The sequence below is a fragment of the Hippocampus comes genome, unplaced genomic scaffold (assembly GCF_001891065.2).
Source record: "Hippocampus comes isolate QL1 unplaced genomic scaffold, H_comes_QL1_v1.1 scaffold37, whole genome shotgun sequence".
Taxonomy (NCBI): Eukaryota; Metazoa; Chordata; class Actinopteri; order Syngnathiformes; family Syngnathidae; genus Hippocampus; species Hippocampus comes.
In genome coordinates this window covers 2014920-2040396 of record NW_017805535.1, presented here as the reverse complement: position 1 = coordinate 2040396, position 25477 = coordinate 2014920, and the positions used below count along the sequence as shown (strand labels likewise).

The following is a 25477-nucleotide window of genomic DNA, read 5'->3' as shown; positions in this document are numbered from 1 at the left end:
GCCGTGCCCGTCAGCTACAGCAAAATAAGGGGGTAGCCGCAGACGTGGCTGACACTTCAGTTAGCGTGGGTTGTAGTCAGCCATAAGCGGCCTGCTAATTGCAGTGAGCCTCCGTCTCGGTCTACTGGCTCCCTCACTTTCGTGAGAGGTGACTCCATCACCCGTAAAAAAAAACTGAAAACCCAACCATACTACTGTGTATTCCTGGAGCTGGAGCGCACGACATTGAAGCTAACCTTATGGAGCTGCCACGCAACAGGTCAAGACGCCAGCAAAAGACTAACAACACGAGATACTCTGACATAGTGATAGACGTCGGCTCAAACGACATTGGGATGAAACAGTCACGAAGTTTGAAAGTGACGATGAGGTCAAAAGTGTTGGGAGCGACGGGCTGAGACATCAATCCAAAGATGTTTACGCTGAGGGAATATGGAAGCTTGTGCACAGATGGGAAAAGTGTGTGACAGTGCTGGAGACTACGTTGACAAAAAAAAAAAAAAAAAGTAAGCTTCTATCTGTGTTAGAAGTCCTAATACCGAAAAAATCACTTCATTTATTGAATGACCCTCATATATAGACCAATATGAAATACTCATATGGTGATATACTTTCCAGTCACATCGCCCAGCCCCAGTGTAAACGTTTGAAATGTAGACTGTGATAAAAAAAAAAAAGTAAGCTTCTATCTGTGTTAGAAGTCCTAATACCGAAAAAATCACTTCATTTATTGAATGACCCTCATATATAGACCAATATGAAATACTCATATGGTGATATACTTTCCAGTCACATCGCCCAGCCCCAGTGTAAACGTTTGAAATGTAGACTGTGAAAATATGTGAATCACGAATGACTCCATGAACTCACCGAATAATTTCTGCAGGACTTGTCCATCATAGAGATCTTCAGCCAGATCCTTCACAATGATCCTTTCACCAACGAGAACATCGTTTATCCAGTCGATCAACACCTGTGTTAGTGCATGACAAAAGGTATTGCAGTAACGTAAATGATTTGCTGTCAATTTTTTTTTAGCTTTTCATCTGTCTACATTTTAATTCTATTGTTTATTTCCTTTAAGGTTTGTATGCTGAATGTGCCAAGGAGTCTTTCTTTAAGTTTCCCTTCTTCAGTTCTCGTAATGATTTCGCTCTCGTTTTTTTTTATTATGCTGATTAGCACACCTTTGTATCGTGCTGCTATGCTGGAGAAATGTTGTTATTATATTTGATTGTGAGTAAGATTCCCACGTTCACGTCTCGAGCTTGTCTCATCCCATGTGGGACGTAGACTCAAGTAAGATGTCGGAACGCTTGTTTCTGGCAACACTCACCTTCATAAGTTCTTGCAGTTTTCGGTCGTTCTTGGAGTTTGGATCCACCATCGTACGCACCTCATTCTCCTCTAGAAGATGAACAAGATGTCTGTTATGGTCTAAATTTTTTTACGGCAGGCCATCAATGTTGATAGCAATGTCGTTTTATTTTCTTTGGTGGGAGGATTGATGACTCGTCAGCCCTTTGCGCGACTGACACACCATGGGACATCCGGGCAAATGCGTTTCACATACTCAACCAAACAGGATTTCCCAGTGGAAATAGGGCTTCATTTCCGAGTTTGATATTTACCTTCTTGGAGAAAAGTCTGATATTTGTCATTTATCTTGTCATTGTGTGTGTGTGTGTGTGTGTGTGTGTGCATGCGATTCCTACAATGGTGTGAAAATTGAATTACCCTTGAACTCCCACAGTCCCTAACTTCTCCTCTTGAGTAGCACACAAAGCTCGGTCACTAGTACTTACAGCTATAAACTGGATGAAGTGTTTAAGTAGCTGAAAATTAGTAAAAAGTATAAATGTTGCCAAAATGACTTTTTTTTTAATTCACAGTGTCAAATTATCTGATGTTTTCAATGAATAATCCCAACATATTCTTGCTGAGTTGAGAAAAGTTGACAGACCGTCTTAAAGTGTAGTTGCTGCCATGGTTAAACTCATGTCATTTCAGTGAACGCAACCCTTTTTCATGTGTGGCATGCTCTTGAGACCATCAGCTAAATTCCTGAAACGTTGGGAGTCACTGTGGCTCACTTATCATCTCCAGTACTCTCCTTCGCAAAACATACTGTCTGTCAAAAATGGAAAGTCTTTGTGCTCTGTAAGCAAATCTTCAGTGTGGGACCCAAGGCTGAAAGGATATTTCCTTGTGGTAGAGATGCAACTTTTGGTAGGCGGTATCATCCATCCAACAATCCATTTTCCGATCTGCTTATCCTCACAAGGGTCGTAAGGCGTGCTGGAGTTTATCCCAGCCGTCTTCGGGCAGTAGGCGGAGGACATCCTGAACCGGTTGCCAGCCAATCACAGGGCAAACAACCATCCACGCTCACACTCACACCTAAGGACAATTTAGAGCGTTCAATAAGCCTGCCATGCATGTTTTTGGAATGTGGGAGGAAACCGGAGGACCCGGAGAAAACCCACGCAGGCTGGGGAGAACATGAAAACTCCACACAGGGAGGCCGCAGCTGGAATTGAACTCGGAACCGCCGCACTGTGAGGTGGACGCGCTAACCACTGGACAACTGGGCTGCCCGAGGCGGTATCACTTGTACGTATTTGGGTGAACATCAAAAGTCTATTACTTGTTCAGTTCTATTACTTACTCTGTGTTCCCAGTGATTTCTTCCTGAATTTGTCTGGATTGCAGGATACCCTCTCTTTTCTGAAAGCCAGAGAAGAGCTATGTCATTCTGACAGGAAAATTATGCCAAACATATCCGGAAACACTTGGAAAGAGTTCGTAAAAAAATTAACACAGACAAAATAGCACAAAAATGCAAACACAACCATGGTGTTGACGCTCACCTGGACCACGACGACTTGAAGAGAAACATGGTCCGGCAATCTGATTGGTGCTCTGAAGTGTTGTGACAGTGCTACCAGCAGATGGAGGATGGCGACGATACTCTTCGCATGAACCGCTTTATGTCGCGAAAGAAAGAAAAGTCGTTAATCACTGATTCATCAAATGAATATTTGCCTGGCAAAATCTGAATTACCGTATTGGCCCGAGAATAAGACGGTGTTTTTTGCATTGAAATAAGACTGAAAAAGTGGGGGTCGTCTTATATTCGGGGTCTAAACATTATATCCATTCAGGACGCCAGATGGCGCCAGATATAAATGAAGCGAATGCTGAACTTGACTCCCCAGACCAAAGTGAACCCCTGCCACGAAGAATAAAAATAAAAATAGCGGTAGCACGAAGAAGAAAAACAAAAAATAGCGGTAAGAAGGAAAAGAGAAGAAAATAATAGAAGAGATAACAGAAAATGGAGAAACGTAGTGACAATCTGGAGAAAAGTAGGTCGAAGATCGGCCAGGTTAACCTGCAGCTGAGGAGAAGTTATGATGTAATTTACATTTCAAAAACCAGAAGCCATTCATTTACGAATGTGATTGCACTTTAGATTTTAATGAGGCAAAATAACATGCTTTTTCTCTCAAATATATTGTTATAATCATTTTTTTTCAGATGTACTGTAATTATTTTCTGTATAAAAATTAATTTGGTGTTCAAAAAGTCTTTTTTCAAGCTTGAGTCTTGAAAAAGAGGGGGTCGTCTTATAATCAGGGCCGTTTTATATTCGGGCCAATACGGTAGTTCTACATGCAGTTCCTAATCCGAGTCCTTGTTATTCTTCTTCTTAAAACAAATTAAATCTCACACTTATGAATGTGTTTACTGCTCATTCCCTTTAGGAATTTTCAAGTTGTGTGCTACATTTTAAAAATTTATTCCCTGGAGATATGATACAAATGGAGAAAAAAATGTATTTGTAAACTGTTGGCCAAATATAAAATCATTCCTTTACTCCCGGCCCTCTGCTTACTGTACCTAATAAAGCTGACATCATTACATGTTGACGATAAAAGTGGATGAATTTGTGATGGTAATTGACTGACCATTAGAGTGTCACTTACAGTCAACATTCCAGCGAATATTCCTGGTGGAGAGTTTGAGTGAGTCGTTGATCCGTTCCAAAACAGTCTGCAGCTTCTGCTTCTGGGCGATCTCTGACTGCGTCACCTCCGCCACATTGAGTTTCTCACCTTCCAACTTTTCTGAAAGCCATCACAAGCATAAGGAATAACCGCGGCGAGCCACATGGACGAGCAAGAGCGAGCAAGCCACACGGACGAACGAGAGCATGGCGAGCCACACGGAGGAGCGAGTGCGAGCGAGCCACACGGACGAGCGATTGCAAGTGAACAACACTGACTCCACCCATCACTACCTGTTAAGGTAGGTTCCATTTTGCTTCCTTTTTTTCTCCACAGGCATCGGCGGCGGAGTCCCTGGCTGATCCCCTGCTCGAGGTGCCTTCGTTCATTGGATGATTCGTGGTAAGTATGGCTTCGTGCTCCACTTGCACTAATTGCATCCTTCTCACCCTGCTAAAGCGCCGTGTCCGTCAGCTACAGCAGAATAATGTGGTAGCCGCAGACGTGGCTGACACTTCAGTTAGCGTGGGTTGTAGTCAGCCATAAGCGGCCTGCTAATTGCAGTGAGCCTCCGTCTCGGTCTACTGGCTCCCTCACTTTCGTGAGAGGTGACTCCATCACCCGTAAAAAAAAACTGAAAACCCAACCATACTACTGTGTATTCCTGGAGCTGGAGCGCACGACATTGAAGCTAACCTTATGGAGCTGCCACGCAACAGGTCAAGACGCCAGCAAAAGACTAACAACACGAGATACTCTGACATAGTGATAGACGTCGGCTCAAACGACATTGGGATGAAACAGTCACGAAGTTTGAAAGTGACGATGAGGTCAAAAGTGTTGGGAGCGACGGGCTGAGACATCAATCCAAAGATGTTTACGCTGAGGGAATATGGAAGCTTGTGCACAGATGGGAAAAGTGTGTGACAGTGCTGGAGACTACGTTGACAAATTAAAAAAAAAAAAGTAAGCTTCTATCTGTGTTAGAAGTCCTAATACCGAAAAAATCACTTCATTTATTGAATGACCCTCATATATAGACCAATATGAAATACTCATATGGTGATATACTTTCCAGTCACATCGCCCAGCCCCAGTGTAAACGTTTGAAATGTAGACTGTGAAAATATGTGAATCACGAATGACTCCATGAACTCACCGAATAATTTCTGCAGGACTTGTCCATCATAGAGATCTTCAGCCAGATCCTTCACAATGATCCTTTCACCAACGAGAACATCATTTATCCAGTCGATCAACACCTGTGTTAGTGCATGACAAAAGGTATTGCAGTAACGTAAATGATTTGCTGTCAATTTTTTTTTAGCTTTTCATCTGTCTACATTTTAATTCTATTGTTTATTTCCTTTAAGGTTTGTATGCTGAATGTGCCAAGGAGTCTTTCTTTAAGTTTCCCTTCTTCAGTTCTCGTAATGATTTCGCTCTCGTTTTTTTTTATTATGCTGATTAGCACACCTTTGTATCGTGCTGCTATGCTGGAGAAATGTTGTTATTATATTTGATTGTGAGTAAGATTCCCACGTTCACGTCTCGAGCTTGTCTCATCCCATGTGGGACGTAGACTCAAGTAAGATGTCGGAACGCTTGTTTCTGGCAACACTCACCTTCATAAGTTCTTGCAGTTTTCGGTCGTTCTTGGAGTTTGGATCCACCATCGTACGCACCTCATTCTCCTCTAGAAGATGAACAAGATGTCTGTTATGGTCTAAATTTTTTTACGGCAGGCCATCAATGTTGATAGCAATGTCGTTTTATTTTCTTTGGTGGGAGGATTGATGACTCGTCAGCCCTTTGCGCGACTGACACACCATGGGACATCCGGGCAAATGCGTTTCACATACTCAACCAAACAGGATTTCCCAGTGGAAATAGGGCTTCATTTCCGAGTTTGATATTTACCTTCTTGGAGAAAAGTCTGATATTTGTCATTTATCTTGTCATTGATCTATATTCCACAGCCCCAGACACTTTAAAGCGCTCAAAGACTTCTGTACAACTGCACACTTAAAGTTGTTCTCCAAATACTGTATTGCTACTGGCCACTTTAAAAATGGTGCAACGATGACCTGCACCAACAGCACAACTGTCATAGAATCGTATTCCACCACTGATCACTTTAGCTCTGCTATATACTTTGCACATTGTCTCACAGCAGTCATTGGGTGGTACTACTGCATGATGGTAATTCTTATTGACAATACTAGTGAAGCCTGTACTACCGGAGACAAATTCCTTGTGCGTCTTACATACTTGGCCAATAATGAAGATTCTGATTTTTGTATGTCAAAACCAAACAAAAGTCAGTATTTGCATATTCTTCAAGGCATTCCAATGAATGTACAGGGTGAGCGCAGCATTATGGTTTCTCAGTTAAACCTCTTTTTTTTTTCTTTATGACAATAGATTTCTAAAACAGTCTACAGCTTCTCAGTTCTTTTCCACTATTGACGCTTCATGTGTAATTGAGGGACTGTGATACAAATACCAAGCATGGTGTCCTCAGGGTCAAGCTCATAGTGGGTGGGGCTGAGAGGAAGGTTGATGGCATTTATCCCCTCTTCCTGAAGCTCAGACACTGGAGTGATAAAAAACAGATATGAATTACATAAAACAACATCATTTTGATGTCAATGATAAACTCACAGGGTAATTCAATCTCTTCTATTTATAGTCGATGTGTATTACGCAGGCGGCCTGGCGAGTAAACTCACAGGGTAATTCAATCTCTTCTATTTATATTCGATGTGTATTACGCAGGCGGCCCGGCGAGCGACTGGTTAGCATGTCAGCCACACAGTGCAGAGGTGCAGGGTTCGATTTCGGCCTAGTCGATGTTATGGCCAAATTAATGGATAGTATTTTCTTGAGTTAGGTTACTTGAGGGCAGCCTGGTGGTCGACTGGTTAGCGTGTCGGCCACACAGTGCAGAGGGGCAGGATTCGATTTCGGCCTTTCTGTCTGAAGTTCGCATGTTATCCCTGTGCCTGTGTGAGTTTTCTCCGGGTACTCCGGTTTCCTCCCACATTCCAAAAACATGCATGGTGGGTGGAAACACAAAAAAAGTCTGAGGTTCACTGCGTACAGAATCCGCTGGCACATCATCCAACTTTCATCGGAGGTTCTGCGTTGCAAAAGTTAAAATCTCAGTTGACTGGCAAAACAAAATGTCAAAGTTAAAGATCCATGTTAAAGAAATTCATTTTTTAAATACCTTGCTGAAAAGAAAGGTCAGGGTTTATTTTTCGATTCACTTCATTTAATTTAAGGATTATTGCTGATGCTTTATTTTTTGTAAAATTACATTTAATAAGTATGATTGCCTCATTTGCTGAAAAATGAAACAACAAATTTGATGAGATCCATCGCACTATTTCAAGAAGAACATAGCAGAATTTGTATTTGTAGCAAATGAAATGGGTTCATTCCATGCCAAATCATGCCCCCCAAAATTGAAAATTTTAACCAAGCATATTTTTGATTTTACTGAAACTTGCTGTACTTGTTGATCGGGATGGTACAACACTAAATCTCAAGTTTTAGGTCAGTCGGAGCAAGGGTTTGGGAGCTATGGCCAATCGAATTTTAATACGTTTAGCAAAAACCTTTTGACTTTTGATGTTTTAGAGAACGTGAGAAATTTAAGGGAAAAAAAATGTTCATGTCACATGATTTACAAGGTCAATTTAAAGGTCAAAAGGTAAAGTTGGGAAAATATGAACCAATATTCTAAGTGACTGCAGATTCGGATTCCTTGTTGAACGCTGTTTCCAACAATAACTGTTTTGTGAAAAATGACCCAGGACTTCCTCAGATACATGTATTAGGGTTCAAAGGAAAATGGCCACACCCCTTTTTGCCAAACAGATTAAAATTCGGTGGGTCGTAGATCCCAAACCCCTGCTCTGATTGGCGTAAAATCAACATTTCTCTTGGTTACGTGCCACAGTGCCGTTTACTTTCAGGCGCTGTATACAAAGATGCAAAATCCTCCACCATCGCAAGTTAGCTCCGCTTTGCTTAATCATAACGTGTGTGCTAAATTGCTCCTCCCTCAACATACAAAATGAACCACACTGCAATTCTACATGTTTGGCAGATGCACTCCTGTGTGTGGTTGGTTCGTAGATCAGCTTCCATATCTGTGTAAGAAACCAAGCAGGTCTTAAATGAATCCGACCCATCGGGAAATTTTATTTGTTAGGGGGGGACCAATAAAGATCCTACTGAATACACTTGGCCATTTCATATCAAGCAAAAACACAAAACTGGAAAACAACAACAACAAAATAAGTGGCAATAGTGAATAGTGCCTTGTTCAAAAACGATCCCAATGGTATTCAAGAATCATGCGAGCAAACTCAGCCTGTGTCGTAATGTGGCCAGCTGATTTTGTTTTCAAAATGAGCACGGTAAAATAGGGGAAAAGATCTGGTTCCCTTTTCTTGTGTGTCACTCACTGACTGTAATGTAATTACAGCTATGAGTGAATTCATGGGGAACGCTATAACCAAATGACCACTGGATTAATCCAGAAACTTGTTTTTACTGCATTTTCATGTCGACAATGAAATGTGTCTGGCTCCTGGCAAGGATCAACATTTGTGCTACTTTAGAAAAGATTTGCTGCTTGAGCAAAGTGAACTACAATCTCACGTGTCATCAGTGCCCACAGTGTGGATTGTCAAGCGCATCACTTCCCTTTCCTTTTGTGTCTGTGCTGTAAATGCAGAAATGCGTGTACAGTCAAGCAATAACATCAATGCATCTGCATCACATCCATGAGAATTAGGCTCTTTGTATGTGAGGAAACACACAGCTGACGTATTTCACGCAAAATGCAAAGCGCTCCAGCATCCCAGGTCTGCACTCCTTTCAAGGCTGAGCACACAACTCTAGAAACACTTGACCACAAAACATGTTTCGCTCAGCATAGAGAATCGTGTACGACTTCCCTTGTCTTCTGTTCAGCATTGTCTCCATCACGCACGGTTGAGATCTGCCTATGTGCAAAGAGCATCCTTACGAATGTTGTTTATTACATCTTCTGACCCTCCCCTCTGTCTATTTGATTCATCCTATCCTGTGCCGATCAGTAGAGCACTGTTAACGTCCTGATCCTTCGCTTTCGTTCTATCTGTCTAGCTATTACTCCACTTTACAATGGCAACTAAGATGGCTGCTGATCATAAGCGTCACAGTGACTCAAAATTGAATCAACGATCACGGAAAAAAAGTCAGCAGGCCAAGGCCTTCCATCAAATCATAAAACACACACGAACCCACGCACATCGAGTGAGTGCGTGTGCACGTGTCTCTTGTCCTGCCAGTGTGAATTTGATGCGATTACATGCAACAGCAGAAAATGAGGCTCAGCTGTGGAACAGTAAACCAGAGCAGCACCAAGTAATCATCCATTTAATAGGAAACCTTTCCACTTTCATGTAAAAACGCTTGAATATCATGCTCAAAGAGGGAAGGACGTGTTTCCAATGACGCGACAGAATGATCCCATTCTTGACTTCCAGTTGACAACCTCAACAATGAGAGTCTTGTCTCATATTTTGGCGTTTATTCAGCTATTCTGAACGAGTTGCATACGTTACTTTATCATCTGATCGTGTTCTGATTATTTCAGAAATACCAATGCTGTAACATGCTGTTACTAGCTGAAAATGACACCATATTTATTTTACACATATACGGCGTAGAAAAAAAAGTAGTGTGTTTCCGGTAACCCGAGCGACCGAGAATTTCTACGTCGAAAAAAAACTTTACGGTCGACATTTTTTTCAAACAACCCTCTACATTTTTGTGTAGAGGGTTTACATCGGTGCAAACTCTCGCTATATTCACGTTGAGCGCGTGCGTCGTTTGCCCTGTCGTCTGTCAACAACATTAAAACATGGCGGCGGCCGCGATCTCCGACGACAGTTTAAACCGCGTTTTCTTACAGTCGCAGGCTCGCACCGTAAGATTAAAAAAAAAAAAAAAAAAACTTTGTCCGACCTACCGACCCTATGCTGAAATTTCATGTTACCGGAAACACACTATCTTTTTTATTTGGCCTAATCATCATAAGTCATTTAGGTCAACATTGGATCATTCAGAGTTCATTAGGGAACTTCCGGAGTCACTCGGCTGCAGTGAGAGAAACGGCGGTGAATAAATTTGCACATCTTAATTTTTTTTTTTTTAAGTTTATAATATCGTATGAATTTCATTCCACTTCACAATTGTGTCCTGCTTGGTGTTGATTCTAATATATTGCAAAATTATGTATTTCTGATTATTAACTATTATTAATTATGATTGTTGTTCAACGATTACCACAACCAAATAAACAACAACAAATAATTGAGCTACCTTTTTGGGTGCTCATTAATGCAAAAGGGTACTAGCTTGCCCATGTATTTCTCCCACAGCTGTGCCAATCAATTTATTTCGTCTTCCTGAATCAAGTAAGTCTACATCTGGGCAGTGAGAAGATTATTCCATTTGTTAAGCGCTTTGTTACAGCTGCCGCTGTTGTGAAAGCGCTATATAAATCAGCATGTATTGTATTGCACAAGAAAGGAGGGGGGAGCAGGCAGATTCAGCATTTTGATTCGTTTTTAATCATGCGAATTAAGTTTAAAACAATAACAACTGCTTTAAATGAAAGAAAAAGCGTTTTATGACACAAGTGAGTGCCCCTGGAAATCTTGGGCCCGAAGCAGTTACGTGGGTTTGCCTCATGGTAACTCCACCTTTGTGAGTCAAAATACTGTCTGCTACACTTTGCACTTTTTAATGTGTGGTTTATGCGATTAGCAAAACCAAATATGTAATACACAAATGTTAAATACAATAGTGTCACTGTAAAATTAGAGTGCATATTAAAAGTGTCTAAAAACATTATTTGGGATGTGAAGAGTCAGGAACAGGCACATGGCAATGGCTGCTCTCTGCCACAATTTGAGTCTGGCCCATGTACTGTACGTGGACAGGAAACACACAAATCCAGCAAATTGGAAGAAATCATTATTGGATTTAAAAAGAAAATCATATAAAGCACAGACTAGTGCACCAAAATTGAAAAACATTTGATTGTATCTTTTTTATTCCCCCCTCTACAATGCAGCCAAGGCTCTGTTCAGCTCGCCCTGCCACACTTGACCGCAGGTCCTTGACCTAAAGCTTAGTTTGGTCACCTGCAACTCTTGCCATCACAGCCTGCTGCAGTGTTTTATCATTTTAATGCTCCCATGTCTACCAAGAAACAGATGAAAACTTTTTTAAAAGTCTCAACTTGCAATGTCCATTTATTTTCTCTTCCATCAGTTGATATTCTCATTCTTCTGTTTGATTATGCTTGTGTAGAGAAACTATGGAATGGGCAAATGGGCTTAATGTGGTCCGATTACTTGTGTAATGCAGCAAATCTCGATTTACAATTGCATTATCTAGCAGTGTTAGCTCAAATATGGTTTTTACCTGACCAGATTTGTAACATCTGTACAGCACCGTGTCCTTCCTCGCTACTGGTAATAAAGACCATAATTTATTGCTGAGAATTTCCTACACTAATTTTATATGTAGTTCATAGTACACCATGCCTCTTACGCTAGATTGCACTACCACTACCTATTGCTAAAATAGCAATATTGCTCCTCCTATCTCATCAATGTTTACAAACAATAGCCGAGTTCATCCTTTTGTGTTCCACTACTATTCATTTAGACTGAACACTTACTGCTCTCTCTGCACTTCTGATTAGACACCAAACTGCATTTTGTTTACTTAATAATACTGTACGCAATGACAAAGTTGAATTTACTATACTAATATACAGTAGAGTTGAATAGCCTTGTGGTCAGATAACTCTGAACCCAACCCCAATTTAGGGGGAAAGTTTACTTGTAGTTGTACAAGAACCATTGACAAGTCTGTAATGTATGGTGTCGCACGAGACTCGTGGCTTAAGAGGGTCAGTTTATGAACTCAGCTCAGCGAGCATCTATGATTTCTTACTCTACGCTTATGTTTTGCCTTTGGGTATGTTAAATGTTAAGACCAACATATTTTAGCTTTGTAAAGATGTAATCAAAACATTAAGATGCTAAGTTCAGCGTTATGTTTTAAATGGAGACGCATAAGCCATCTCAAAATTACAATGCTCATTCAACATTAAACCATCAATATGAGGAGCTATTGTTTTGTTTTTAAGTTTTACAAACTCATGAATAAATTTCGCAAATGGCTGTATAACGCTTCATGTTACATTATTGTAATTGTTTTATTACTTTCTATGGGCAAAAATCTTTCCACATTAGAACGTAAACAGTGGCTAACCAGTTTCGCGGTAAAGAATTTCTTTTCCACGATTATTGTAAAAAAGCAGAGTTAGTGGCTGGAAGGAGGCGAGCCTTGACAGAGACCAGCAGAACGAATTCTTTACCTTACATGGATAAAGACACGTAGTCCAGAGAGACAAACTAGACAGTGATTTCTCAGTGACGTGACAAAATGAAAAGAAACAATAAAAAGTACCAGAGTCAAAAGTGTTGTGTTATTAACGTGCGGAATCGATGTTTTTCGGATTTGACCTGGATCGCTCTTACTCGGAATACGGACTAGTGGATGTTCAAACAACACTTAAATCATTTCGTCCTAATTAAAGCACTAGGCACTGAAACACATGCCGATTCATGACTCAACGAGCTGTTTACCTTCTTTAGCTTTTTTCCTCCTCGCCAGAGTTCCACCAAGTTTTCCTAGGAAAGAGTCGTCTTTCTTTCTCGAAGAAGGAGATTTCGGCGTCGTCGGGGATTTAGGGGAAGACGGCGACTTCTGAGGAGAGGAAGCCATTGTAGGAACAATACTTCAAGCCAACGATGCTTGATTCAAACTTTCGAGTTGACTTGGAAATTAAAAGTTTGTTGGAAGTGGGGGCGGAAGAAAAAAATCCCGGTCGACACCCTAAAGCGGAAATGGAATTCCACACTTTTCCTCCCGAAGTTGGTCAGTCAAGTGAGAGGCCCCGCCTTTCCGGAGGAACGTCGGGCTCAAAGGATGGACGCAGTTTGGCCCACTTTTGCCGTTTTCGGAACTTACGATATTTGACAACAAATAATAAATACAATAAAACATAAAATAAAACGAGTATATCTGCAAAATCGCAACTTAGTCTGCACTGCAAAGTTTGGTTGAAAAATCGTTTGTCTTTCACATACTAAGAATATACTGTCGTCACAAAATGAATCAAATCAACCATATTCATATTTGCTGTTATTTATCAGTGGGAAAACATGTAAATCCATTTTATTATAGATTGGGCTCATTTTTAAACAAACCAAATGGTATAAAAACAACACATGTTGCAACAACATTTAAATAATACCAAATTAAATTTGGTTTCAGGTGTCTAATTCAAGTTCAGCAATCAATTATGGTTACTTCGCTGGGAATAAGACATCCACTTAGCCCAAAAAGCTAAGCTAAGCAGCAGTTGCTGGTTCCTGGCTAAATTCACTTTGAACTACACAAGATCGGCACACTCCATTCTCAGCCATGTAGCAATTTATCTTGTCACTGCATCTCGGATTATTGGCTAGATATCCTGTACATGAAAGAGTGGATCACTCAACTATTTCTCACATTACAATTAAATGAGAAGTGCAACATGAAAAAAAAACACCTTCTTAGGCTAGAGCCGCTTTCATACTGGCCATTTTAGCTGGCATTTCACAGCCTTTGTCTTGCTCTTTCGAGTCAAATCCAGATACAGAAGGGTAAATTCGCCTTCCGAGCTAGTATCAGAGGCAAAACACTGCTAGTGTATCAGGGGAGTGAAGTTTAACTCTCAAGGCTCATTTAATGCTTAAAGCGATTTTAACTGTTGCACTGATGTCTCCCTGCATATATTTACTGCCAATGAAATTGCAAAGCCACAACAGTTTCCTGTGAGTTCTGCTTCAAAGGGACCAGCTAGTAAATCTAGGGTGCACCGTTACACTAATTTGTCGGAATGGCAGTGTGAAAGCGGCTTTACACACACACCCACACATACAAACAGGACACACATTTATATTAGTGAGCATAATATACATGTGTAATTACAAAGTTTTAGCTGTGCAAAACTGAAACCCCAGGTGAAGTGCGGGGTTAGTCCATGTGGTAAAACGTGATCATATACAACAGCTATATCTGTCAACAACCCAACTTATGTAGAAAGAACAGCAGTTGTGGCTCCAGGCAAGTTGAATTATGAAGTGAGCAAAAAGGCTGTCAGTCATTCAGACGTCGTAAATAAACTAAATTGACATCAGATATTAATCTTTTCTTTTGAATCATTTGTTCTATTTTGATTCTTCCTCTCAAGTCTCTTCAATATAAAAAAAAAAGAAAAAAGAAAAAACTGTTTAATAAAAATCTTAAAAGTCAAGACTTTTAGTTGTATGTATCCCATTTATGAACAATGACTGAAACGGAACGGTAAAGAGTTTACTTTTCTTCTTTAAATTAGTGGTGTACATAACCTCTTAGGACATTTGATTTGCCCTCCCTGGCTTGCATCTGCCCTGGATTTACTTTCTTTAATCATCACCCCTCAGCCCGGCCTCAACTGACTCCCAGCTATCATTAGCCTGGGCCCAATGGAACTCGTAGCCTTTAGACAGCACAAGGCTTTCCAAGTCCCGGTCTTCAGCTCTCTCCATCAGCCTCTGCTCTTCAAGTTTAGATACCAGCATGTCCCTTTTCTCTACCGTCCTCATAATCTCAGACAGGATCTCCTGCTCCTTCTGGAGCTCAGAGGCGCTCTTCTTTGTATCTGTGAAAGAGAGAGAGAAAAAAAAAAGCAAGTGATCAATTACAAATGATCAGAGCAAAGAATCCCTGCTGCAAATGTGGTTGCATATGACAGGTTTACCTTCTTTATTCATCCTGCGTCGAAGGTCTTGCTGAAGTCGGCACTGGGTGTCCTCCAATTCAAGCTCCTGAGCACTGCGACAGAAAGAAATAAATGACCTCTACTGGTCGAAGATGGAAAGTGCACCACCACTGACAAATCTGATGTTTTCGTGTTTCTCACTCGGATGCAGTCACTTACAAGATCATAAGGTCAGATTCATATCGTACAAGTCTGTTCTTCTCCAAAACCAATTGAAACCAGGACTGATAAAGTTGGGAATATTCTTCATCATTTGTTTGATTGTCAGTTCCTTGGAGTCAAGAGACAAAAGCGCAGACAAGGAGAGATATGGACAGTAGGTTGGGATTAGGATTTGAAGGGATTCAAAGAAGGTGGTCAAGGGGATTTCAGGTGACAAAAGAAGTTAACACAACATATTTTAGAGGGCCAAAAGATAGTCAAATTAAGAGTTGTTATTGTAGGTCATTCCATAATTTAAATCATATACTGATGCAAACACACCCACAGGAGGATCACATTTTGTTCTTGTGGCCAAAGAGACACTGCACAGCGGAGAACAAATCTGAGGAAAACTAGATTGACAGTTTCAGTAAATGGTCTGTGTATCTATCTCAATTTGACTTTTCTATTCTTGCCGACCCGTTTTTGCCATCTACACGTGCATGTGTATGCATCTTACTGCATTATTCAATACCTGTTTCTCCCTGTATAAGCTTTTCTATAGCCACTCCTCTTTCCTCCAGGTCTCTTTGTTTCTCTCCAACCTCCTCTAATTGTCGCTGAATCACCTGAACAAATCAAACCACACAGTGCATTCACACTAAAAAGGTGATTAACCTTCTGAATTGTACATAAAGTAAAAACAACAACAACAATAAAAAAGACATTCTACAACTGCTAAAGTAGGTAATATGCAATATGCAACCGCAATAAGAATCAATACCTGAGCTCTATGCAACCTCTTTAACTGTTCTCGTTTGGCCTGTTGGGCCACCGTCTTTTCTTGCTTCTGTAGTTGTCGTTCTGCTGACACCTGTAACCAGAAGTATTCAACGCTTAATAATATATACACAAATTTAAAAAACACTAACACACAGGGGCACTGCACAGAAATGGTACATCCAAGTGTACGAACCTTTATATTGGTGGATTCGCATTCATCATCAGTTGAGCAGGGCTCCTCCAGACTCTGCTGACTGGAAGCTAGATTAAAAGGAAATATTGACACTGTTGCTCAGAGACTCACACTCAAGTGGGCATTTAAGACACGAAATTCCAACAAATAAAAAAGCAGGCTTCTATTTGTCACGAAATCATTTGCAAACTGCTGAGAAGTGTATGGCTTCCATATTTTTTTATCTTATCTTATATATGAATGTACTTAACTTCTAAGAATATACACTAGGTAATAAGGTCCAATCTCAGGTTGCTATATCATGACACTGACCGTTGTTTCTCAGGTTGGTAAGGATCATCCTGATTTCCTTATGGAGCTCCTGGTCTTTCCCATCAGTCTCTGATGACTCCCTCTTCCTGAGCCTCAAGGAGGAGAAAAGGGTAACCTTCCTTTTGGACAGTGATGACACTCCATCACTGAAGACCCTTCCAGAGTCTCTGCGGCCTTTCAGGGAGACTTGCTGCAGCAGAGACGGCAAGTCCACACTGGCCTGATGGTTTCTAGCTTTCTTCTCTTTGGATGATTCTGGTTCAGCAGAGTTGAAATTCAGCTCTCCCTCCGACATAGGTCTGCGTCTGGGTTGGCCAACATGTCTGGGCCTCCTGGTGAAATGGAACGAAACTGAAAGTGTGAAACATATCTACTCTGGCATTCATCACAGAAATAGATAATCACATCAAACATTTGAAGGAGAGACTTGACAAGAAAGGTTCCAGTACAAACAAGAGCAGCACTGATGTGGGATGCATAATGATGTCTTTACAAACATTGTGGGGGCTGTGATGGAGCTGCTGGAAGAATTGGTCACACTAAATGTCCTCCTGAAGGCGTTGGCAATAAGATGGAATGCTGAGAGCGAAGCGGCAGAGGCAAATTGGCTTTCAGTTAGTTCTCCATGTTGGCTGGAGTCCGCCTGAAGCTTATCTGCTTCTCTCTCTGCTTGGACCTGATAAAACATCAGAGGGGAACGGGTAACACAGGTCATTATGAGGTGAAATTAATTTCTCTTATTTCTCGCTGGACTATTTGCATTATACAAGGAGAGCGATAGTCATGTCTCAACCTGGCGATGCTTTGTGGTCTTGGCGTCAGTTGTAATTGAAGTTTCCTCTGGAGTGCCCAGCATGTCCCAGCTCAAGAGTCTCTCTTTCTCATTAAGAGATAAAATCAAACGTTTCTTTGGGCTGGTTGAGTTGCATGCTGTAAACTTTTCACTCTTCTCACTTCCCTCTGAGGGATGTTTGAGATCAGATGTCTCTCCTCCAGAAGCCTGAGTAAAGAAAAACAAATTCCTATTTAGTCATAAAATACAGTACCCAACACTGTTGGGGGGTGGGGGGAATCTGTCAATGTACAGTTTGTTTTTCAGCCGACTCGATCTCCTCAAAGTCAGAGTCCGCTTCAGGAACAGTCTCAGGTCCTTTGTCCCGCGGCCAGCTTCGTTGGAAGTTTTTGACAAATCTCAATGGGAATCCTGGGAGGGGCAGGATAATGATGAGAAAATAATGTTTGCAAACATAAAGCATTTGCTTTATGGGAAAAACAATCATCAGTGGCAAATTGCATAGTTTGGTCAGTATAAGAAATCAGTTTCCTAGTTAGATAGCGCAATTACTAAAGCTTTTTTTTTTCCCCACATTGGTCTAATTTAGCTTTCGATTATCACAATGCTTCAAGATGAAGATAGAAAATGCCCTTAAAAGCCAGAAAAGTTAGCTACGGAGAAGTATACTCACTTGCTCTGATTCTTTGTTTCCAGCAATTACTGTGTTTGTTCTTAGAGTGACCTACATATAATGGGGGAAAACAAGAGACAGAGCGAAAACATCATATACTGGCTTTTGAAAGCACCGGTAGAGGAATGACGTATGACATTCTCGCTTGATCAGTTCAACATTGGGGCGAGGGGGGAACGACCCAGGCAGGTTTGAACAAGCATTGCCAGAGACAGTTTCATCCCCTGATTCATTTTGTAGTTACCAGAGATGATTGCTTGAAGTAATGATTGCAAAGCTAGCTACACCCCAGCAGTCACATCCTTATTTCCCTGCCACCCTGAAGTGGAAGCCCAGCATTTATCTAAGCATAATTTAAAACAAGAACATTGGGATAAGATAAATGAAAGGCAAACTGCAGTTACATTTATAAGTCACAACATTATAACTACCGGTACTTGATCTAATCCAATTTAATACAGAAGCTATATTAAATTAGGCACAGCCACATAGTAAAATGCAGTGCTGTTATGTACGTTAACAAATTAAAACAACAGTAGTAAAACATATTGCTCAACAGAAATTCAGACGACCACAGAATTTGGTAACCCCACCCCAAAAGAAAAAAAAAACAACAGGCTGTGTTCAAAAATAAAACTAGTAACCACATTTCAGTGCCATTAAATCTGAGTAAAATGTCATAACTTAACTATAGTTGGGGTGGGGGGTTGTTAGTCCTTGAGATCTCATTTTGGCTAATTCAAACAAAAGAACGTTTTAGACAATTAGAAGCAAAACGGATTGTGACCCTGATGAAGACAACTCTTTCAGTTTTTTGATTCAAACTATGGAAGCTGTACGTCAATATATATTGAATATATGTGATCTAAATCATGGACTGAAAACCATCCTGACCTTCAGCACGCTTCGCCTGTGTGACATCACGCTCTGCAGGCTTTTCTATGCAGGGCACATCGAGGGTTTCCACAGCCATGTCTGTTTTTCCAGGATCATAGTCATGCTGTGAATGCATAATAGATGGTCTGTCTGGAAGTTAAAAACAACAACAACACTAATTGGGTATGGGATATGAGCTGGCAGTCAAGTTCAAAGTACAGTGAGGGTGAACTAAGCAGTACACTGTAGCACTCACAGTCTCAGTGAAATTGATAAATTAAACAATTGCACCAGTTACTGTTTCACTTTTAAACTTGACGAGCACACAGCCGTACAATGCAAGGGGGAAAAAAGTAAATACAATATAGATTCAGTTTCTCCAAGTCTAAATTTGGCTGAAACGCTGCCAGCTACTCTACTATCATGTTATACTAAAGTTACAATACAGCATATTGCAATAGAGTACCGTACTCACGTTAAAGGATGTCAACATTTTACAGTTTTTCCAAAGATGGTTCCTCTCAATCAGATAAAATAAATACCGGTAAATAAACAAGGCAAAAAGGGAAGAAAGAATGAAAGAAAGAGAGACAGATGGACAGAAGGAAAAAAGAAAGAACGAACAAACAAACAAAAGCATGTATACAGTGAGGCCAATTCCTTTATTTTTAGCAGAAAACTGTAGTAGACTGAAACATTTGAGTTTGACATGGGAATATGAAAGAAATAAGAAAAAAGTTTACATTTTTAGGTATTTACATCTGCATATGAGGCACAACTTGAAAATAGTATGTGCAACAATTTGTCAGAGAAGACCAGTTTAAGGTGACCATAATTACTGGAACAAATGAGACTACACAAACTTAAACTCTTTAGGAGCAAATATTTTGTGTGCAGTAGCTGCATTAAGCTTGTGACCCATTGACATGAGAAAAGTGATGCAATTCCTCTTTACTGTTCATTCTAGAGCAGTGGTTCTTAAACTTCTTAGAGTTACCGAACTCAACCAGTTAATTTGCACATTCACCGAACCCTTCATTCGAGAAACACATATATATACAGACACACATAAATGTATCTGTATATACATATATACACACAGTATATACATACACATATGTATATATAGATATATACACATATATATCTATATATACACGTATATATCTATATCTATATATAAAAAAAAAGTGTGGAGCATCGAGGATATATAAAATGTGTGTCTATAATATATATATATATATACACACACACACACGCACATTTTACAAATTCAAGATATTAAAAAAAATGCATAAATAGAAACAGAAAGTAAATAAAATTTCAAGAGATAAGTATACTTTTTTTTTTTTTTTAATTGTACCTCGTACTATCACGACAGTCACACGTTGACTACTAAGCGAACTAAATTTAAGCAATGTAATGTGATCATCTGCAGCCAGTGACGGCCGAGCGGGTGCGTTATCTCTAATTGACAAGTTGAGTCGGTTTACCTCCATGGCAGAGGCTCCGTCGAACCCCTGAGACCGATTCACTGAACCCCTAGGGTTCGATCGAAAATATTAAGAACCACTGTTCTAGAGGCTTTCAAACTCAAATGTTTTCAATCTTAAAAAAAAAAAAAAAAAAAAAAAAAAAAAAAATCGGCCCAAATAATTTTGGAGGGGAGTGGACTTACTGTTATAGTTTGATGTTCCCATTTCGACTGGCTACAGGTTTGTGTGAAGTGATTGATCAGAGTCACATGTGAAGAGTTGGAAAACGTGAAACAGTATCACCACCCAAAGAAAAAAATCTTGAGAAAGTCAAAAGTCCAGAAACATAGTCCATTAGAAGCTGATAGCCGAGGTGATTCACTTCAGCTTTGCTCAGGTATCAAATTCCCTTGGATTTGGTTGAATTTGTGGCATTTTAGTGTACTGCACTTTTTTTTTTCCGGCCTTTCAGTTCCAAACATGTGGTACTCTCAGGCTGACAAACAACTACGACAAACAGGTGATTGTGGGTCAAATAAGCACTAAGGCAGACAGAGGATTGTCTTGACAGATGACAGCGAATGCAATTGTTAATTGTGTGGTTAATAGATATGTATTTTGGGTTTTTTTTTGGGGGGGGGGCAAACTTGATTTCTACTCCAAATGAAGTTGTCACGGAAATCAAACTAGCCGACAATAAAGCACCAAACCATTATGTTATCAATTGGATTTATTTTTAGTTCTATTTACATTGCATAATTTTAATAGATTATGCATTCTTTACAGTGATTCTGAATAAGGAAATCAAAAGGCTGGTGGACTGTATCAAGACCTATACCTACAGCAACGCAGACAATATTCATGGGATATAGAAAGTGAACACACCTTGTTAAAAGATCAGATTTTTCCTGAATATAAAAAAAAAAATGGAACCAATTCAAAACCTAGAATCTGTAAGAATTCAAGAATGTAAATGTGTCAAGCGATCAAACAACAAAACTAAAAATCCAATGGGAAATGTACACTAAAATGAGTGTACGACATGCCCTAAAACAAATCCTTACCCTTTGCTTTAATGACAGCAGTTTTCTGATGTAAAAATCCATCTACCAGCTCATTATTCCTTTTAAGCCTAAACACTGTAAATAAAGAAAAAGTTGCATCCAGTAGCATTAAAATTATTTTCTCCATATATTTGTTTTCATCTAAGTCATACGTACTGGTTATGGGTCAAATTATTCATTAAAAAAAACAAACAAAAACAAACAAACAAAAGCAAAACAATGTAACCCTTTCACGCAACGTGTAACCTGATAACATGATATGCTGTCCACCGCAGTAACCGCTGTCCCTGAAAGGGTTAACGTATAGTGTGATCATGAGCAAAAAAGCAAGGGGTGTGTTCATTTTGTATATTCCCTGCATCATATTAAATGTCTCATGCTGTGTGGAAAAAGCAGCTACTGGGCTTCTAATCTTGGACAAATTCTAGCAGGTACATGAGAGAGATCTGGAGAAGGGTTCTGAAGGGAGGAGGCCTTCTTCTGTAACAGAGGGAACCACACACAGATGTGGACACAAGCGTTACTTTCAAACTAGCCGTAAGAGAAGGATGGATGACGATGATGCAGCAACTGAGGCAGGCAGACGCTGTGTTGGTATTAGGGCGTTAGTGAGGAACTGCTAAGCACAAGGGCTACGAGGCTCACATTTGATGTTATCACTGCCATGGAACACAAACGGTGACAATGTCATGGATATGTCCAATAAAAAGTTTCATCTATGCGTCACAATTATTACAACTGGGAAAGTATTAAGAAACATCAGCATATTGCCACATCTTGCATTCTGACCTCAAATGGGTACTAGTTACAACAGACAATGGCCAACTCTCACCCTTCTTGCATCAATCGCAAGTTGTACTGCCTTGTAAATGTTCAACAGACTGAACAAAGTGAAGTGAATGAACGAAGGAAATTTTGAGGAAAAAGGTCTGAGAAGAGTGTTGGGGGCAGAACAAATTGACGTGCAGAAAAGGAACTGAAAAAGTAATTGGATTTTTACAAATTCAAACCAGAAGAATTTAATTCAACAGTCAAAATGGAAATTCTTTGGTCTTTTTTCCAAGCACAAAATTCTATAAATATTAGGAGTTTAAAAAAAAACATTTTTTGCTGGCCTGAAGCAAAATAATAGTAAAAACCAAAGTGCTTTAAAAAAATAAAAGCGAGACAACAAAATACATGTAAAGGTTTCACAAATGTTCTATTAGATAGATTTGTTGTCCCAGTACAACACTATCAGATTTTTACTTTGCAAGATTACATTGATTTTAAACCAAGGACAAAAAAGTGAAACAACATAACCATGAACAAATTAAAATATTCAGTTAAAAAAAAAAAACGTTTTGGCAGTTCCATTGCAGTCATGGTGCAGCAGGCAAAATGCTGTGTCAACAGCCATGTAGAATTCTTGTAGAGTCAATTCTTGTAGTTCAGTTAAAAGCATGCAACACATTCTAAAAGTTAGATTCAAGAGCACGTTCTTGGTTATTTGCAAGTTGGAATTCAATGCTGCATGAACAACAGTTAGACTTTTCAAACATTTCAACTCAGATTCATTATCAAAAGGGGTATAGGTAATCATTTTAACTTGTTTAGAGATGTAGCCTTGAACAAGCAAATTTGCATTACGCATGCATTCAGGTCTTTACAACATCCGTACAGCATAAATGTGCTGCTTGACATTAGGCTTCAAATGGCATCAAGTTGGATAAAACTAAATGGTGGAGACAAACAATAGAAACTAGTCAGGTGATGAATAGTATATCATGATTATAAAAATCGCCTTGGCCTTCCAAAATATATTCAATAAGGCACTTTGGAATGCAGATAAGAAAGATACGAGACAACTCTCGAAGTATGGGAAGTAGATGGAGCACACTTATGTGAGACAGAGCCCGAGACTACTTCCGCAGCTCAGTCCACGTGAGCTAGCTGAGCCTCCTGGCTGATCTGTCCAAGCACCTCGTGCATTACGCAGAGCAGAGAACAGCCCATGCCCAGCAACTCAAACAGGAACACATAATCATGTGAGTAGCTTCTGACATGGGTACCCACAGCTGCGAAAGACTCACGCACACTGCCCAAAAGATGTCCAGGAATCACACACACAGCCCGGCTGGCATGCCTCGGCCAACTCAGGCCTTGCCTAAGCAAGGAAACCAGGGTACCTGGTGGTTGTGTCTGGATGCCGCTTGCCACTGGGTTTCTCCCCTTCTCTAGCACCAAGTCTGTGATACGGCTGTGGTCCTCCTGCACAAATCAATCGCACAGGAGATTACAGAGGGCAAGACAATGATGGTTTTGTATTCAGAACTTGTGGACCACGTGACTAATTTAGTTGATTTTTACAAGTGACCTTATATTGCAGAACTCACTGAAGTGCCATTATTAGGTGAGATGAATAGTTCAGTTTCTTTATTAACTCATAGGTGAAAATGAGTACATAAATACATTTAAAAATAATAATAATTGTACCATATTTTCCGCACTATAAGGCGCACCAAAAGGCATTCAATTTTCTCAAAAGCCAACAGAGCACCTTCTAATCTGTTGCGCCTTATACATTGATCAATAGTCTGATTTCTTGGACGTAGTATTATAAATGTTATGTAAAGCACTTTGTTACAGCTGCAGTAGTTGTGAAAGCTCTATATAAATAAAGCTGTCAAGTGGATGCATAACGCGACCGGAGCCACTATTGTAGCCCTATATATGAAAACAGTTTTAAAATAGGCCATTCATTAAAGGTGCGCCTTATAGTGCAGAAAATACAGGAATAAAAAAATTATTTAAGGGATGCAACTAACATTTTACTAAAGCACTAGAAATAATAATTTTTAGTGCTGTTATTTAAACGCGTTATTATTGCCGTTAATTTAAATTAATTTTAACGTGATAAAATTTTTTATCGCAAGATTAATGCGGCATCACGTCACAGCGGATGCTCTATAAATAAACCGGAAACAAAACAACAAGCGCGCTGCACAGGTCCACGCCCATGTCTGTTTGGCCAGCCACGGCAGCGCGAGACACCGAAAACGGATACTTAAGAATTTATGAATGGAAAGTTTACTTTTAAAAAGTTGCCAGATGGTTCCACTGACAAGACCAAAGTTACAGTACCTGTATGTTTTGCAGTCGTAAACTGAGCTATCATCGTAGCACGTTGAGTCTGAAATACCACTTAATGGCCAAGCACACAGCTGATGTAAGTACTCCGCCCCCTCGTCTAAGACAGACGGCTATGGATAATTTCAAAGCGAAGAAAATGGATAACACGACGAAGAACAAATTTGCTGAAGCCAGAGCTAAATGTATGGCTACTGCATGCAAGCCTGTCAACATTGTCCACAGCTAGACTCCAGCTGAAATCATTCGCATTGCCTCTAACGACTCCACTACGGATTGCCAGCGAGAGCCTCCATTACAAGCTATGTACAGAAATTATACGAAGCGGAGAAGGCTAAGGCCAAACAAAAAAGTGTGTTTCCGGTAACATGAAATTTCAGCATAGGGTCAGTAGGTCAGACAAAGTTTTTTTTTTTTTAAGCTTTTTTTTTTTTTCCATTAAAAATTTAAACAAAATAACCATAAAACATAAAACAAGAAGACATTGAACCTGACGCTCGGCGGCCAGCACCGCCGCCACCTATTTAGTTTTCTCCCCGTTCCGGACTCGGTGGGCCGGGGCGCGCCGCTGCCTTCGCCGCCGTCCTCGGATTTTACTCGGCCCGTGGTGTTCATCATAAGCCTTGTTCACACAGCACACATTTGGTCCGACGCTGCACCGAAATATTTTGTTGCGATATATTTTACACCGGAGCAAATTTTGTGGAGCGGTCACACGTGCAAAGCCGCTGAGCGTGACAGCTCCGGCACAGCGTCGGAGCAGTTCCACTTGCGGTCACACGTGCAGTTTCTGCTGCGGACCAAAACGACAGGAATGCGGAAGTAAAACAGGTTCGGGTCGGGCTTCTCTCTCGCGGACTTTTATTTATTTTTCTTTTAATAAATATTATGGCGGACACTATTCTGTCCTTGTTCAGAATAGATCCACTTGTCGGCAGTCGTGGAATAAAGACGTGTTTACAGTCAATCGTGTGTGCTCCTTATGACTGCCACAATATATGTTTTAAAAAATGTATACTAAAACAATGTGCGGATACTAAACTAAGGAATACTTGTTTTAAAACAAACAATTTGGAT

At 40.2% G+C, this 25477-nt stretch overlaps 4 protein-coding genes across 11 annotated transcripts in view; all 4 read right to left on the bottom strand.

The window, feature by feature from the left end:
• Positions 1-1440, bottom strand: part of LOC109520721 (alpha-parvin) — a 31867-nt gene extending 30427 nt beyond the window's left edge. Inside the window, exons 1-2 of the mRNA XM_019878134.1 lie at positions 1337-1440; positions 871-973 (exon numbers count right to left, since the gene is read on the bottom strand). Of these exons, the coding sequence (XP_019733693.1) occupies positions 871-973; positions 1337-1387 (154 nt within the window). The 5' untranslated portion in view covers positions 1388-1440. The remainder of the gene's footprint in view (positions 1-870; positions 974-1336) is intronic.
• A 1224-nt stretch (positions 1441-2664) lies between these two features.
• On the bottom strand, positions 2665-13103 carry LOC109520722 (alpha-parvin-like). The gene is made up of 7 exons (XM_019878135.1): positions 12740-13103; positions 6517-6606; positions 5636-5706; positions 5170-5272; positions 3990-4130; positions 2871-2986; positions 2665-2727 (listed from the first exon to the last, which is right to left on the bottom strand). Exons 1-7 carry the CDS (start codon positions 12876-12878, stop codon positions 2665-2667), a joined length of 723 nt encoding a protein of 240 aa, XP_019733694.1. The 5' UTR covers positions 12879-13103.
• A 186-nt stretch (positions 13104-13289) lies between these two features.
• LOC109520707 (protein-methionine sulfoxide oxidase mical2b) lies at positions 13290-18829 on the bottom strand. Its single transcript, XM_019878107.1, has 12 exons — positions 18751-18829; positions 17857-17922; positions 17476-17594; positions 17184-17390; positions 16888-17066; positions 16391-16722; positions 16079-16146; positions 15887-15976; positions 15638-15731; positions 15121-15232; positions 14941-15014; positions 13290-14841 (listed from the first exon to the last, which is right to left on the bottom strand). Exons 1-12 carry the CDS (start codon positions 18827-18829, stop codon positions 14606-14608), a joined length of 1656 nt encoding a protein of 551 aa, XP_019733666.1. The 3' UTR covers positions 13290-14605.
• Positions 18830-20346: 1517 nt separating this feature from the next.
• Positions 20347-25477, bottom strand: part of mical2b (microtubule associated monooxygenase, calponin and LIM domain containing 2b) — a 50892-nt gene continuing 45761 nt past the window's right edge. For 7 of the 8 annotated variants that reach the window (XM_019878125.1, XM_019878127.1, XM_019878128.1 and 4 more), the window contains one exon: positions 21964-23521. In XM_019878125.1, coding sequence (XP_019733684.1) covers positions 23186-23521 — 336 coding nt within the window. In that variant the 3' untranslated portion in view covers positions 21964-23185. Of the gene's footprint in view, positions 21752-21963; positions 23522-25477 lie in introns of those variants that run through there. The other variant, XM_019878131.1, reaches the window with a different exon arrangement.